The sequence below is a fragment of the Mercenaria mercenaria genome, unplaced genomic scaffold, assembly GCF_021730395.1.
Source record: "Mercenaria mercenaria strain notata unplaced genomic scaffold, MADL_Memer_1 contig_4704, whole genome shotgun sequence".
NCBI classification, from domain to species: domain Eukaryota; kingdom Metazoa; phylum Mollusca; class Bivalvia; order Venerida; family Veneridae; genus Mercenaria; species Mercenaria mercenaria.
The window spans coordinates 1-16,520 of NW_026462953.1; the positions used below are offsets into that span (position 1 = coordinate 1).

At 35.7% G+C, this 16,520-nt stretch overlaps 2 protein-coding genes across 2 annotated transcripts in view; one reads left to right on the forward strand and one right to left on the reverse strand.

The window, feature by feature from the left end:
• Nucleotides 1-493: 493 nt before the first annotated feature.
• LOC123529751 (serine/threonine-protein kinase TBK1-like) overlaps nucleotides 494-16,520 on the reverse strand; it is a gene marked incomplete at its 3' end in the record, with an annotated part of 66,921 nt that continues 50,894 nt past the window's right edge. The window contains exons 4-11 of the mRNA XM_053535314.1: nucleotides 16,182-16,311; nucleotides 15,486-15,576; nucleotides 9,770-9,863; nucleotides 5,550-5,707; nucleotides 4,566-4,676; nucleotides 2,555-2,734; nucleotides 1,399-1,607; nucleotides 494-641 (exon numbers count right to left, since the gene is read on the reverse strand). Coding sequence (XP_053391289.1) covers nucleotides 494-641; nucleotides 1,399-1,607; nucleotides 2,555-2,734; nucleotides 4,566-4,676; nucleotides 5,550-5,707; nucleotides 9,770-9,863; nucleotides 15,486-15,576; nucleotides 16,182-16,311 — 1,121 coding nt within the window. The remainder of the gene's footprint in view (nucleotides 642-1,398; nucleotides 1,608-2,554; nucleotides 2,735-4,565; nucleotides 4,677-5,549; nucleotides 5,708-9,769; nucleotides 9,864-15,485; nucleotides 15,577-16,181; nucleotides 16,312-16,520) is intronic.
• LOC123529754 (tigger transposable element-derived protein 4-like) lies at nucleotides 12,951-14,944 on the forward strand. Its single transcript, XM_053535315.1, has 2 exons — nucleotides 12,951-13,039; nucleotides 13,689-14,944. Exon 2 carries the CDS (start codon nucleotides 13,772-13,774, stop codon nucleotides 14,636-14,638), a length of 867 nt encoding a protein of 288 aa, XP_053391290.1. The 5' UTR covers nucleotides 12,951-13,039; nucleotides 13,689-13,771; the 3' UTR covers nucleotides 14,639-14,944.

The following is a 16,520-nucleotide window of genomic DNA, read 5'->3' on the forward strand; positions in this document are numbered from 1 at the left end:
ACTCCTATTTAACCCCATATCCAAGAATAATGATAAATAATTTCATTTTTACAATTATGCTTTCTTTTACATTTGAAATCACTGCATTTATGTTTGTACAAAACTGTTGTTTTGGCCAAATCCATAAAATTTTATGCCCATTGAATGTATTTCAAAGTATGTTAGTATACATTTTTTGATGAATTACATACTACTTTAAACAACTAAACAACTCGTGCCAACACATTTATATCTTTCCCCTTAGACCAATGTCTTGTTAACTGATCTTTCTAGAATAAAAACTTCTGAACAAGAACCTCATTATGATCCTCACAGTAGCACTTTTTATGCAGAGATTTCATTTCCTATCATTTCCTTAAATTCATTATTTTAGATTTTTTCCTCAAAGTATAGCAGAAACAGTACCACTAACATGTTCCAAACATGTCACTTCTAATGATTAAATTAAAGTGAACTTACATAATACATGTAATGACAAGTAAAGTGAACTTACATATACATGTGAACTGCACGTCTGATGAGTTCCTGTTTATTACAATATAAGTCCACTTCTTTGAGAATGTAACACGAGATTGCTGAACACATTTTGGCTATAGCGTAGTCATCTGCTGTCAAACTTGAAGTGAAACGAGGGAAATCTCCTGAAATTATTGGAAATGACAAGTAGGCTTTTTACATTAGCATAGCTTGAATACAGCCAAACCGGAGCTAAACACCACCTCTGAATTAAGGCCACTACTATACAACCTTCTTATAAAGGCCACTATTTTCTTTTCCTATTGGACTCAAAATAATGAAATCCTCTGTTTTGAGAGACCACCCATCAACAAAGACCATTTTTTTAAAGTTTCATTTCCTAACCGTGATCTTCACAGACAGGTTTGACTGTATTGTAAACATTAATAATATTCTAAAAATATTTCAAGTCCTGTATCAAGATGCTATAGTAATAATATCATTGTTAGCAAAATAGTGTCACCCCTACTGAAAGGATCAACCAAATTTGGCTTAAGAGACACCTACAATGAGCAGCATTACTTCCTGGCTCCTACTTTTTAATGACAGGTATCAAGCTGGTGGCTCCTCCACTATTCTGTCAATAACAAGACCCGCTTCTGATTATACTCGAACCCTTCATTTTCAAATTGTTTCACAGGTGTCTTATCCATTAGGCCACCGCAGGTGGTTGATTACACTCAAAGACATACTGAAGATTACTACAGATTCTGTGCAGGTTCAAATGATAATTCTATTTGAAATCATGATAAATCCAGAGTCATGTGTAACAATAATCTCAGTTGGAATGTTAGGTGAGATAATGACTGAAGTAAAAGAATTATTCCCTTTATATTTTGACTGCCATAGATTTTTGTCCTTTAGCAAAAATACAACACTTACTTATGTTTGGTACAGGGAATCTCGCAAAATCGTCCATGTTCTTATTGTAGACAAATATTGGGTTCGTCTCCGTGATTCCCTTTGGATAACTTGATATTGGTAACATTGCCTGAACATGATCTTTTAACTGTTGACCATCAAATATCAGTAGCTGACTAGGTGCATCAATTTCTGTCTGCTCTGCTATTAACTCTTGCAGAGTCGTGAGACTGAAATATTATCACATTATATGACGTTTAATTCTTCTGTTAGCACAACTTATTCAAAAGTTTTGCACTAAATCAAATATATAATTTAAAAAATTTCAAATTGTCACCTACAAACAAGTTAGCTAATAAAATTAAAATAAAGGAATTCTTATCTGGTATTCTAACACAACCCAATCAATTTTCTTATTAACCCTTACTCTGCTAAATTTCTAAAATGGACTGGTCTATCATTCAATTTGGGCAATACCATTTCATATTCGAAGGGATGTTCACTGAAAATTTACTGACTGATAGCAAACTGTGTAGACCATGATTAGCCTGATTTTGGTCTGCACTGGTCGCAAAGGCAGAATCACTTTCCAGCAGCTGGCTAAAGGTTACAAAAGAAAGACTGAAACTGTGACATTATCATGCCACAAAATCACAGTTCATATGTCACGATTATTACATGTATGTCATAGCTAAGAACGTCATATCGGCTCAAAAGACAACCAGGCTAAACAGGCAAGTATCTAGTGGATGTCATCAAGGATGCAGATAGTAATTACATGTATTGATATTGATATTGATTGACGTAAACAACTTTTTTGTACAATGTTAAGATTTCTTTAGTTATCAGCAGTATTTGTCTGGGCTTACATAATACTTGGGAGCTTCGTTAACTACTGAGCAGTTGTTATGTTTGTGTCAAAAATTGAACATCTTTTATATGCAAGTCCTCTTTTGGTATATACATCGAAGAAAATCTTCTAGATTCCCATCAGAAACATCCAGGACAGAGTTGTAGAATATGCCACACAAGCAGGCTAAAACTATACTGCAACAGCACCAGTCTGCAGCAAAGATTAATGTTTTTTCTTCTTTTTTATGTAACTTCTAAATACAAGACCTAGTTTTCCCTTATCAATTTACAACATTCCTGCTCAAAACGGAAGAGATTTACTTACTTGTTTTCACTTTTTATATACACTTTGAGACTATTCCAAGTGTGTGGACTGAATACATTTATCACTTTCTTTTTTATTATAGAGTCAATTTCTCTAAAACAAGCGTCAAAGTTCCACACTTTAGCAGGATCAGATTCCAGAAGACGAGCAAATATTGGTGTGATGAGAAGCTTTAATCCACTGAAAATATAAGACAGTTGTACAAATGAAATGGAGAGAACATGTTCTTGCATTCAAAACAAATATTAATGCATATTTATACGCAACGCATACATCAACACATGAAATAATACGAGTCCAACTTTGTTTGCACAAGAAGACCATAGAAATTGGTTCAAGAGATCAATTGTTCCAGCCCTTCATGGTTCATTGCTTTTTGGTATGTAATTGGATAAAATTTACCACAGAAGCACCAGCTATCATCATTAATACTTAATGTAAATAGCGCACACTTACTAACCAGCAAGCCATTCAATAAGACTTTTATTACATAACATCAGAAAAAATTCTCACAGTGTTTTTTTTTACCATTCATTGTAAACTTGACCTTTGATACATTGACCCAAAAACAAACAAGAGCACCGCCTTGCGGGTGCTGACGCTCATCTGATTTTTTTGTATAACAGAAAAATTTTCCTACCCATGATTTTCTAAGTCCAAAAGGGCCATAATTCTTGCAAAAAGCAGGATGGAGTTATGTTTTTTGATGTACAGAGTCAGCTTATGATGGCAAATAACTGTTGCAAGTTTCAAAGCAATAGCTTTGATAGTTTAGGAGAAAAGTTTACCTAAACATAAAACTTAACCAATAAAATTGATATTTTTCTAAGTCCAAAAGGGGCTATAATTCTTGCAAAAAGCAAGACAGAGTTATGTTTCTTGCTGAACATGGTCAGCTTATGATGGTGAACAAGTGTTGCAAGTTTTAAAGCAATAACTTTGATAGTTTATGACAAAAGCTGACCTAAACATAAATCTGATTTTCTAAGTCCAAAAGGGGCAATTATTCTTGAAAAAAGCAGGATGGAGTTATGTTTCTTGATGTACAGGGTCAGCTATTGATGGTGAACAAGTGTTGCAAGTTTCAAAGCAATACCTTTGATAGTTTAGGAGAAAAGCTGACCTAAACATAAAACTTAACCAGGCAACGCTGACACCGACACCGACGCCGACACCGATCAAGTGATGACAATAACTCATCTTTATTTTTTTCAAATTTCAGATGAGCTAAAAAGGTCATCTACTGATCACAGATAATCATCCTATAATGTTTGACAACTACTAGTATAGGCCCAAGCTTTCTTAAGTTATTGATCAGAACTGATATATACTTCTTCTTCAAAGGGGGCATACTCCATCTGCCATATCTTTCAACTAGAGTGTCAAGGAAACATATCTTTATTTTGACATATGTTTTCTTTCCATTGTAGCTATCCCACCAAATTTTAATCATAATTTACTTTATTATATTCAAATCTACTGTAAAATCTTTGTAAATTGATAGTAAAAATATAGAAAACGCCAAATTTGGCAGAATTTAGACAAACTTCACATGTATACAATTAATTCAGCCTTACTACAGTCTTTCAAGCCTATACCAGAATAAAACCTTACTTGCCAAGACTGAACTGATTCAGCAATACCAGATGTTTCATAAAATTGCCCAGTCCAATACAGCCTTTTTTTCTCACAACATGTAATTTTAACAGAACTACCACAATATCAGTAAGAACGCTATGCAGGTTATAAACTGTTAACAAACTTGGCTTTTCACAATGGTTTTCATTGTGTGGTCGTGGATTTTTACTTCGATACGTTTATGTCACTGTGATGGTTCTTCTAGACAGGAGGTATTGATCAGAAGATTACACATTACAAAATGACCTCATAATAGATTTTTGACAGTTGTACTGACCTATGGCCACTAGACCTCTTTTCAGGACAATTATGAAAACACAAGGTTACAAGCATTATATTGCATACTGACCTGCCCAAAACATTAAATACTTACTCAGAAAGCCTGCAAGTTTTTGGTAGTTCTTTACTCCATTCTATATTGCCTCCTTCAGTATGCTGGACTCCCATTATAACCCCACTTTCTTTGTGGCGTGTAATTTCAAACCTGTATAACAGTATAATGGTCAATACACGGACCACTATAAGAGAGGTGAACATGTTACATATAACACAATGTCACTTGCAATTTTGCATAAAGAATCAAATTTTCTCTTCAGCTATACACTAAATTTTGGACTGCAACGAGTATATTACCATTTTTTTGTCTGAATAAGTTAAACACAGACTTAAATTGACAAAAAGTTAATTCAGTAAATGGCACAGACTAAGAAAAAAGTTACTGATTGCTTCCCTTTGTACATATTCAATATATCTCTAGTCTGTGAACTTTTCAGATGTAAAACATTTCAGTAACTATCATGAGGATTCAAGAACAGTACTATAATCCTTGCACTAACAATGGATGTATGGGGAATACCACATTGTTCTAGTGCAAAAGTTTAACCCATTCAGCTTTTCAAGAGTACATTTCAGCTGGTTCCATATTCAACATTTTTCATCTGAAAATTATGCTTACCTGGTAGAACTTTATATTTCTTTTTGCTCTGTCATTGTTAGACTGACAAAGAACCGATGTAACTATGCACAAGAGAGTGCAATCACCAGCTGATAGCTCAGCAGAATTTCAATGGTAAAAATATACTATACAGAAATTGAATATTTGCCGTTATTGAAACTAAAACTATATTTCAGACTTTCAAGAACAATGATGAATAAAAACCAAGATCATATCCTAGTTGTACTACTGAAACTTGCTAAGCTGTCTGTAGATCTAGGATGCACATTCATGTAAAGTTTTATTACAATCTTACCAAATTCAACAAAGGCAGTACAGAAATTTAATTAAGCAGTCTAAAATTGACCTTAAATTTCAATAAATAAGGACCCTGAATATGATCACAAAGTATTATAAACATACATTTTTTGTCTGTTTCTCCTGCCTCCATATGGCTTGAATGGTAACTGGCCCGTTGCCACATGGAAAAACGTTACACCCATACTCCATAAATCTACTTTCGATGTAAACTGTCTGCGATCAGGAGTTCTCAAAACTGCTCTCTCATACATGTCTGGATGCTGCGGAATAGATAAACAAGACTCAAAACATGCCCACAACATGGTTAATTCAAATTATGCTCTGGCCATTGCAAAAATGGTTACAGTAGTTTTGTGGAAAGAGCAGTGACTTTGAACCAGGTGTCCCCAGCTTCGAACCCTCACACCTTTAACTAAAATTACAATCATTCTTTCGGATACAAGTCCCTTGTATTGGTGCTTTACATAATAATAGGATATAAATGGACCTGGGAATCCGCACAAACCGGAGCATTTCATGAAGCTTGCATTTTTCTCATGCAAAATTAACTAACATTCTTCTTGCTGAGTCAGTCATAAGGGGTACCATGTCAAATATTAACAAGCATATTCAAGGAATTTATATCCTCCACTGAACAGGTTGTTTTTTGAATGAGGAGACTATATATTAAAAGATATTTAATAATAGATAAGCATGTACCATCACCCTATAATTTTCAATTTCTGACAGATGGATAGATGACAAAAACATGGATGTACGGCCTGACAGACAGTGCCAAATCTATATCACTCAACCTTCAGCTAGGGATAATAAAGCTATCGCAGGGTTGTAATGTCTAATTTAACATTCTCCCCTAGAAATGTTTGAAATACAGGTATGAAATGGTGACATCTGGTGCATTTTTTTGTCTAAATTTTAAGATTTTGGAGGGGGTTTCCCCCTCAAAATAGTGGGTCGGGGCACTATTTCTGGAAAATTTTGAAATACAGATACCAAATGGTGGCCTATGATGCTAAATTTTGTCTCTAAATTTTGAGGTACTGTAGGGGGAACCCCCTCATGTTAGGGGGTCAGGAGGCTCTCGCCCTGGAAAAAATTTAAATATAGGTATGAAATGGTGGCCATTAGTGCATTTTTTGGTCTAGATTTTAAGGTATGGGAGGGGGTCCTCATTTTAGTGGGGTCAGGGGGCTCTTTTCCAGGAAAATTTTTAAATACAGGTAAGAAATGGTGGCCTCTGGTGCATTTTTTGGTCTAAATTTTGAGGTATGGAAGGGGGTTTCCCCCCACCCTCATTTTAGTGGTGTCAGGGGGCACTTTTCCTGGAAAATTTTGAAATATTGGTATGAAATAGTGGCCTCTGGTGCATTTTAGGGTTCAAATTTGATAATAGCAATAAATAATTGGGTGCAACTTTGATGAGTATAGGTCACTTCTTAGCCAACTTGGGTGGGAGGGGTGGGGGCCCTGGCAGGGCTATCAATTGATATGACTGCTAGGATTTCTGCCTCACCTTGCCTCAATGATGTCATGAGGCAAATGATATTCTGTTATATTCTAATGAGATTAATATATGTTTTTTTTATACTTTTTTAACTACATTTTTCATCAGTGTGATTAGCCTACTTCGTTTTTTTTTTTTTTTTTTTTTTTTGGCTCCTTAAATTTTCGCTTCAGTGTGGCTACAGTGCTGCAATATTTAACAAGAGCTCGTAGAACACGAAATGCCCCTTGATGCATTCAGTAATTGCAAATAAAACAGAAATTATTTGGTTGCTGTACACAAAAGTTCTACTGTTCTTGGTCAATGTGACCTTGACCTTTGACCTCAAAATCAATAGGGGTCATCTGCTGGTCATGATTAATCTCCCTATCAACTTTCATGATCATAGGCCTAAGCATCTGGAAACCATTTAACTGTTCTGGATCACTGTGACCTTGACCTTTGACCTACTGACTTCAAAATCAATAGTGGTCATCTGCTGACCATGATCAACTTACCTTGTGAGTTTGTGATCCTAGGCCCAAGCGTTCTCAAGTTATCGTCTGGTAACGGTTTAACTGTTCAGGGTCACTGTGACCTTGACCTCTGATCTACTGACCTCAAAAACAATAGGGGTCATCTGCTGGTCATGATTAATCTCCCTATCAACTTTCATGATCATAGGCCCAAGCGTTCTCGAGTTACCATTCGGAAACCATTTAACTGTTTCAGGTCGCTGTGACCTTGACCTTTGACCTACTGACCTCAAAATCAATTGGGATCATTTGCTGGTCATGACAAACCTCCCTATCAACTTTGATGACCCTAGACCCAAGCATTTTCAAGTTATCATCCGGAAATAGTTTCACTGTTAATAGTTAAGCGTTCTTGAGTTATCATCCGGAAACAGATTAGTCTACATACTGACCGGCATTCACACCGACCAACCAACCGACATCTGCAAAACAATATACCCCTCCTTCTTCGAAGGGGGGCACAAATACTAACACTTGTGGCTATGGTGCTGCAATATTTTTATACTAACATTTTATCTGTAGAAAGTTAGTCAAGTTGACGTTTTTATATATCACCACATATTTTGCCACTTATTTGTAGACTGACTTTTATTTCCCTATGCTGGATCAAGCTTTATTCTATGTTTTTTTGATAAATGACATTATGACATCACTTCCTGTTTACTGAACATGCAGAACTACCATAAGACCAACAGGACTACTTATGAGAAGTTATAATGATTTTATAATGTTCTAATTTATTCTCCTTTCAACAAAAATCAATTGAAATTGAAGGAAAAAAGTGTCAGTCTGCTATTCTATTTCAATTTAGAAATATTGCACACTGTATCTAGCGCAACAACCATTATGCCTGAATTTAGAAAATGACACCAGCAATTCACTTCAAGTTAACAGTAATTATTTAATCCTAACTAACCACAAATTGATCCTTAAGAAATCAGAGCTGCCTGAGGACACCAAAATGTCATTGCTGTTGTAACTATTTTTTTTTATTGGGTTTTACGGCACACCAACACAGTATAGGTTATATGGCGCCAAACAGGACTACAAATTTTGGTTTCACATCTCATTTACATCGAAATAAAAACATGAGGTATGGAATCAAAACTTGCACACCTGCTGGAATTACAGAGTTACAGCAAAACCAAGTGTTAAGACCCTATTAGTCGCCTCTTACGATCATGCAAGGGTAAGGCAGTGGTTCCAATTCTTTTCATACACAGATCGTCCCAGAACCACATGGGGCGTTAAACAGTCAACTACCTAAAAAAATATATGCAGGTAGTGTTTTTTTTATGTGTGTGTTTTTTTTGTAACAAATGTGATACATTTCTATGATGTACTTGAGTACTGTAGGTAAACAATCCAAAGGCCAGGTGAGAAACCCACAATGAGATATCAAATTATGGTTCATACCTCTTTCACAGTTTCTCAAGTTGCATTTAACATACATCAAACATATTTTGATTTAGTTGCACCTGTTTAGACTTCATGAAGGGAACATTATCTAATATGCAATATTAGAAATTAAATACTTTTTTGAAGCACCTGAGCAAGTTATATATCTGAATTCATGCAATGACCTTTAACATCTTGGAAAAATAATCATACAGTAGATAAAAGACTTCAGGATAGATCTCTGAACAACTAAATAAATATTTAGCAATTTATGTTGACTTTTGCAATCTTAAGGTTTTACCAGATCAGGCTCTGAGTAACAGAGATTAAATGTAAATGATTTGAGCCGCGCCATGAGAAAACTAACATAGTGGGTTTGCGACCAGCATGGATCCAGACCAGCCTGTGCATCCGCGCAGTCTGGTCAGGATCCATGTTGTTCGCTAACAGTTTCTCCAATTCCAATAGGCTTTAAAAGCGAACAGCATGGATCCTGACCAGACTGCGCGGATGCACAGGCTGGTCTGGATCCATGCTGGTCGCAAAGCCACTATGTTGGTTTTCCCATGGCACGGCTCATTTGTTTTTCGTGGTTGTTTTTTTTTTGCATTTCATTCTTTATTCTTTAGGAGTATTTTGTTTCTAATACAGTGCCTAACAAAATTCCTGGATTTCATACCAGTACTTACATGATCTCTGCTTGAAACTCACAACTTCGCAACAGGTATCAGAGGTGGAGGACAAATACATTGGAACTAAACGTTGTTTGTATCAAATTGTAGATAGTATCTAACATCCCTTTTTCTCAGGAGAAAACTGTGACATCTTGACTACATATAGAGAAGGTCAGATGAAGTTAAGGTGTGAGATGAGATCTGTTTCTACAAGAAGGAAGCATGTCATACCAGGTATTCCTCTGTCCCATACAGAGACATAAACTGTTCCTCCTCATGGTCTAATTGTTTAGCAGCACCAAAATCTGTCAGTTTGTAGATTGATCTGAAAGTAGACATATAAAAATAATGATCACAAACAAGCTGTTTTTGTTTTTGTTTTTAAATTAAATTTTCAAATTTCAGCAATCTTCAGAAATGACTGTTGTTAAGATTTTCAGCAGACAAGCTTCATCTCATCAGTTTTAATATTTTTGTTCAGGGTGAGTGATGGGGTTTGGGTTGGGGGAGGGGCCTTACATCACACAGACACAGCAACTTTGCAGCTTTAATGTTAGAGGAACACCTCTGGAGTCCTACTAGCCATTTTTTTTTCAGAAACGGTGGGCATCAGGTTAGAAGCACTGGTCTTTCAACAAGCTACTGTATGACTTCCCCACACAATTACCTAAGCTGGGCTTGAACACACAAAGGTAACTAGAAGTTCTTTCAAAATCTCAATACTGAATTCTTTAAACAAGCAATCCCTGGCAGTTCACTTTTTTGATATAGCGAAGAAAACTTTGTTTTCAATTCTAATCAAACTGTAATATTCTAGCTTAAAATGACTGAGGACAGCCCCAGGTGCTCCTCTGGGCAATTATCTGGGCATATGTGTGCTCAGCTGGAAGACCTCAAAAGAAAAAAAAAGTTTCTCCATTGAGGATTGTACCCACAATGGTAAATGGCAAGTAACTGGAAGAAAGCAAGTAAGCACTTGGCCAAGGTATTTCACCTTCAGGTATTGAAGTTCCTGGATTAAAGTTCTCTGCAGAAATGGACAGTAAAACAATCTGCATGCCAACTCTTTGAAAAGTAATAGGTAAAACTGTTCCCTTTCTGATGAACATTTAGATTAACTGATAACAAACAGGATTTTGAAGGGACATTTTTTTTTACATTTTAATCTTACCTCTTAACCAGGGCTTTACTTAGCAACATTTTAATTATGAAATTAAGATGTTAAAAATCCATTTCTAAATGAGCTCAACTTGTAATGACACTACAAATGGCTAATATTTCAACAGCACATAGAGGAACACTGAATGAACACTAGAAATCTGATGCAATATTTTCATGAGTGAAAGATATTTTGATCTTTGTCCATGTATAAAAAATCTTTTCCCTTTGTTTCTTCTCAATAGTTCTTTCCAAATTTTACCTATTTTATAATTAGTTGCATAACAGCAAAAAATAAATTTGTTTTGATTTTTTCAATTAGTCTTATAGAGATACTGTAAAATCATTTAATTTCGTGGTTTTGGTCAAAACGGCAATTTCGTGGGGATATGAATTTGCGGATTTCAACTTTTGAACACAAAATAAATGAAAATCTTACTTGTTTGTTGGGATTAAATTTCGAGAATTGACTGAACCACGAAATCCATGAAAATTAGTCCCCCATGAATATTAATGATTTTACAGTTACAAATTAAATATTTTGTACTCCAGTTTCCAAGGACAACGATTTAGACTGAATGTTGTGATGAATGTATTGATAAATACCTGGGCCCAGATGTTTACCCCCCAAAAAATATATATCCATGAAAGGTGAGAGCACACTTCATTTTGTTTGTAAATTTGTCAAGTTTAAAAGAGATAACAACCACAATTAAGTACTTGGTGGTACAAATCACACAATGTTATTGCTATAATATCATTTGCCCTTGCTTATCAGTGTTTACTGAGCATTATCAGGTATCAATTTTTAAACTCTTCACATTACAACTGCAGTGATCCAAAGAATTTTTAAATCATTTTTGAAACTGAAGGTCAGTAACAAAAAATTTAAAACACAACTGTTTCAGCTAAATAAATGCACAATAAAAAAGGTGTTTTTTTTTCAGTTTCTGAAAATACAGTCAAAACTGTGCTAACGGCCACCTGTAAGTAGCGGCCACCTGTCGACAACGGGCAACCAGATTTCCCCCCGTCGAAATATAGTCATAAAAAGGCCGTGAATAGCGGCCACCTGCCGACCGCGGCCAGCGGCCAGCCAAAGTCCTTCCCATAGACGCTAATTACTCTGAACAACGGTCATTTTTTTCATGCGTCGGCCGCTCATAATTTTCCCGCTCATAATTTTCCCTAATCAGCGGTCAAACTTCAAAGTCTTGATAAAGAGGTGCTAAATTGGCAACTGCCCCCCTTATTAACGACATAAAGAGCAATCGGTGTTATTGATTGTTTTTGATCGATTGTTGAACACGTTCTGCAATCGATAATATGGTTGATAATTGAGTTGTTTGTACATTGTTTACCGCTCTTGGTACACCTGCAGTTTTTCACACTTTTTAATGAACGGTGAAGTGCTTGTAATAAATGAGCAATTTCATAAAATATATTCATTATGTTAATATCTCTCATTCGAATTGTGTTCAAAATACCAGTCAAACGTTACTAAATTAAGTGCTTACTTATCATAGAAAAATGTCGAAACGGAACTTTCTTACGTTAGAAAAACGCGTGGAAGTTATAAGACTTAGTGAAAGTGGTAAAAGTGGCAGGGCTATTGCAGAACAAGTTGGTGTTGGCAGGACACAAATTCATGGAATTCTGAAACGAAAACGCGAAATTATGGACGAGTTTGAAAATAATGTTAACATGGAGTATAAACGACCGCGCCGGGCAACCACTTATGAGGACATTAATGACTTGTGTTTGAAATGGTTTAATGATGCCATTGGACGTAGAATTAATGTGTCAGGTCCGCTTCTGAAAGAAAGAGCACTGAAATATGCGCAGGATTTAGGTGTAAATGACTTTAAAGCATCAAACGGATGGCTGGAAAGTTTCCTTAAACGGAACAATATTGTGTTTAAGACAATGTCTGGTGAGCGCGGTGATGTAGACAAAACTGTTGTGCAAGACTGGAAAGACAAGTTACCATCGTTGTGCGAAGGGTATGAACCAGAGAACATCTTTAATATGGACGAGACCGGCCTTTCCTATCGGGATTCGACTAAGTCCACGTATTTCAAGAAAGGCGAGGATTGCTCGGGCTGCAAACGGTCAAAAGAACGTCTGACTGTGGCCTTGTGTGCTAGCATGACAGGTAATGATTTTTTCGTTAGTTAGGTCTGCTTCTCTTTTCATTCGATTAACGAATTTCACTGAACTTGTAAATTGGACAGTGTATCACGCACATCTAAGGGAAGTAATCCATGTTGCTTGTTGCGGATTTAATTACGGTTGCACAAAATGACTGATTTGACATTCCCTTGATAGATAATACATTAGAAGGTAAATGGATTGCACGTGTCTATTTTGCATAATTGATACAAGTTGGGTTGACCAACGGTGAAATCATTTTTACTGACTGTACAGTCTTAGAAAAAATGTCTATATTTCGAACGAGCATGTTCGGATATTCCGGAAGTAAAATACTAAAAATGACTGAAGTTCATCACATTCACTCTGCAGCTGGGCAGCATTTTTTGCTCCCATTGAAATAGAAACCACTGTTGTCTCTCACTGCTTAATTATTACCTGTTAACAAATATTTGGCTTGATTCACCCCAACAATTTGATAGATTTTCATTTCTTGGGACAACAAAAAACATAGGCCTACATAACTGAAACGCCTTTAAACAACAATGCACTGGCGTGTTTCACGGCTACACATTTCCGTACTTCTTTAAGGTGACAAAAATATTTGTTTGTATTCATGCTTAACAATTTACGGTAGTTGGTCGGTGAATTATTTATTTCTTTTTTTCTTTATGGGAAAGTGGACAGCAGGGCGTATATTTATTTAATGGGACTTTTCGGATTTTTTCATGTCTAAAAATGAATGCAAAAGTTGACAGCGCATTTCGCATCCTTTAATTTTTATTTTTTTTTTGAATCACAGACAACAGTTGCTTGATTTCGTTTATTTTTTACATTTCAGGGGAAAAGATCAAACCGTTGGTTATCGGGAAGTCGAAAAATCCAAGGTGTTTCAGTGGTATCAAACAGGATCGTCTGCCGGTAATGTACAAATCTAACAAGAAAGCCTGGATGACTGGCGAAATCTTTGAAGAATGGCTACACTGGTTTGACAGACAAATGAAAGGTAGAAAAGTGCTTCTTTTTGTGGACAATGCACCATCCCATCCTCAGGTTAATCTCAAAAATGTCAGTGTTAAGTTCTTACCAGCAAATACAACATCTCTATGCCAACCAATGGACCAAGGAATAATTCAGGCAATGAAACTCAAGTACAGGAAGAAACAACTACAGTACGTGATCAGTCAAATGGAACTTAAGCAGGGAAAAAGTGGATTTGATCTGTTGAAAGATATAAGTGTGCTGGATGCAATTTACTGGGTTGCACGTGCATTTAAAGAAGTTGAAATAAGCACCATTGTTAAGTGTTTCGCGAAGTGTGGATTTCAGTTAAACAGTGTTGAAAGTGAAAGTGAATGCACAGTGTTGAACGATTCAGAGAGTGATGAAGAGGAGGATGATAACTATCCAATAGCGCTTCATGTAATGGCTCGACAGTTGTTCGATTGTGATTTTATGGAATTGTTGAATATTGACAAGGAGTTCAAAACATGTGATTCTGAAATGAAGGACTGGGACAGGCCTGCTACTGAGTTGCTTTCGGAAATGAAAGAGCAGGTCAGTGATGAAACATCTGACTGTGAGGATGATCAGCTTCAAGAACAAGAAGATAATGTGTGTTCTACAAATGAGTGCTTGGAAATGATTGAAAAACTTAAAAAGTATGCAGTAGCCCATGGAAATGAAAATCTTCTTGGTACATTTGTTGATGCCGAGGACATTATCACAAGCCAAAAACTTGTAGGGAACACTAAGCAAAGTAAGATCAGTGACTTCTTTGCCAAACGCTGAACATTTCGGGTTACATGTATGTCATATGTGAAGGTCTTAAAATTTGTGTGACTGTCACATTTTCTGAGAAATGCATTTAACATGTAATATATAAACTCTTAGTCATATATATTAGATCAAACATAATGATGAATGATGATGATGATGATGACCAAGTTTGTGTGCTACCATTACTTTTACTTACAACGATTGTTAATTTCATGTTTTCAGTTTGTATTGCTGTACTGAAGTTGATAAATGTATATGAAAATATGAAAATTGAATTATCTGAGAATACATTTAACATTTAATGACAAATGAATTCCTTTATATCTTTCTATACATCATGCATCCTTGATGAATTATGCCCTGTGGTTCAAATATCCTTAATATCCCTAATATCCAATAGACTATCAAAGTCATGATGATGATGATGATGATGATGATGATGATGATGATAATGACCAAGTCTGTGTGCCACTGTAACATGGACTTAAAATGATTAAGAACATCATGTACTCTATTATACACCTTAAATATCAACACTGAAACGGATTAAAGGCAATAGAACTAATGACCCAAGTTGACCTCCGAACAAAGGTCATCTGTGAACAAAGGCCATTTCTCCCCTCTCCCTTGGCCGGCCTTTGTTCACAGGTTTGTACCTCATTTCAAAGGCCGTTTTTAATGCTATTTCTTTACAAATTTTACATAGATCAATTTACGAAGTAAAAAGGGATTGCACTTGCCACCTCCTTCTTAAGATAGGCAAGTGGAAGGTTTCACTACTGATAATTTTTGGTGGACCAAATTCTACTTAATTAGTAATTTTAATGATTCAATACAAATTTTAAAAGTATTTGTTTACCTTCCGTCCTCGCCGATGTATCGGAGGATATTACCGGGTTTAATGTCCCGGTGCACTATACCATTATCTCTCATGTACTTCATTCCGGCAGCTGTAATTTTTACACAAAAAGTCAGGACTGATGTTATATACATTTATGAGACAGTAATATGTAAATAAAAATTTTCTTACTTTAAAATCATGTATAAATACAATCACCATATAAACATTTTTTTGCCGTAATTTTAAACAAATCAAAATCATGAAACATGTCTAACAGTTTGTATTAATTGTTAATTTTTCAATTAAGTCTGGAAATCAATTACTCTACTTTCTTTTAGCCAATCTAAAAGCAGCGTCACATGCTGCTCCATGTTAACCTTTACCCTGCTACATTTCTAAAATGGACTGGGCCATCATTCAACTTGGGTAGTACCACTTATTATTCAAAGGGGTGTTCACTGAAAATTTACTTGGTCTGCACTGGTTGCAAAGGGAGAACCACATGCCGCCATCATGCTAAAGGTTAATCATCCTCTGGCCTGTTCTACAGGTTCTAAGACTTTTTCCTGACATTTCACCAGTTTTCAGCTTACATGATAGCACTTCACATCAATATACAATGTTAAAATTGAATTACGAAGAAATGTTATGGAGGAAAAATGAGGTGTGGTCATACAAAAAAACTGAACACTTGGGATAGTGTCTAATACTTACTGACATGTTCAAAAACAATGAGGAACTCTTCCTCTGGGAGACCATATGCGTGTTTAGGATCTTCTAACATATTAAACAGGGAGCCATGTTCTGTTAGTTGCATTACAATTACTTTATTTCTTGTGCTTTGCTGAAATAGAATAATAAAAGTATTTTATCTTGTTTTTTTAACAAATATATTATATTTATTATGGATTATCATAATACAACAATTTCTGTTTGCGCTAAGTCCCTAGAAAACTGTTAATAGATTTATCCTTATTGCAAAATACAGTGTTTTGTAAAATTTTAGAGGGCCGTAACTCTTCAACTGAGCATGGTTCACATATTCCCTGACAT

What these genes read in the sequence shown, in the direction of transcription:
- LOC123529754 (XM_053535315.1), top strand. Translation starts at nt 13,772, where the DNA reads ATGTACAAATCTAACAAGAAAGCCTGGATGACTGGCGAAATCTTTGAA.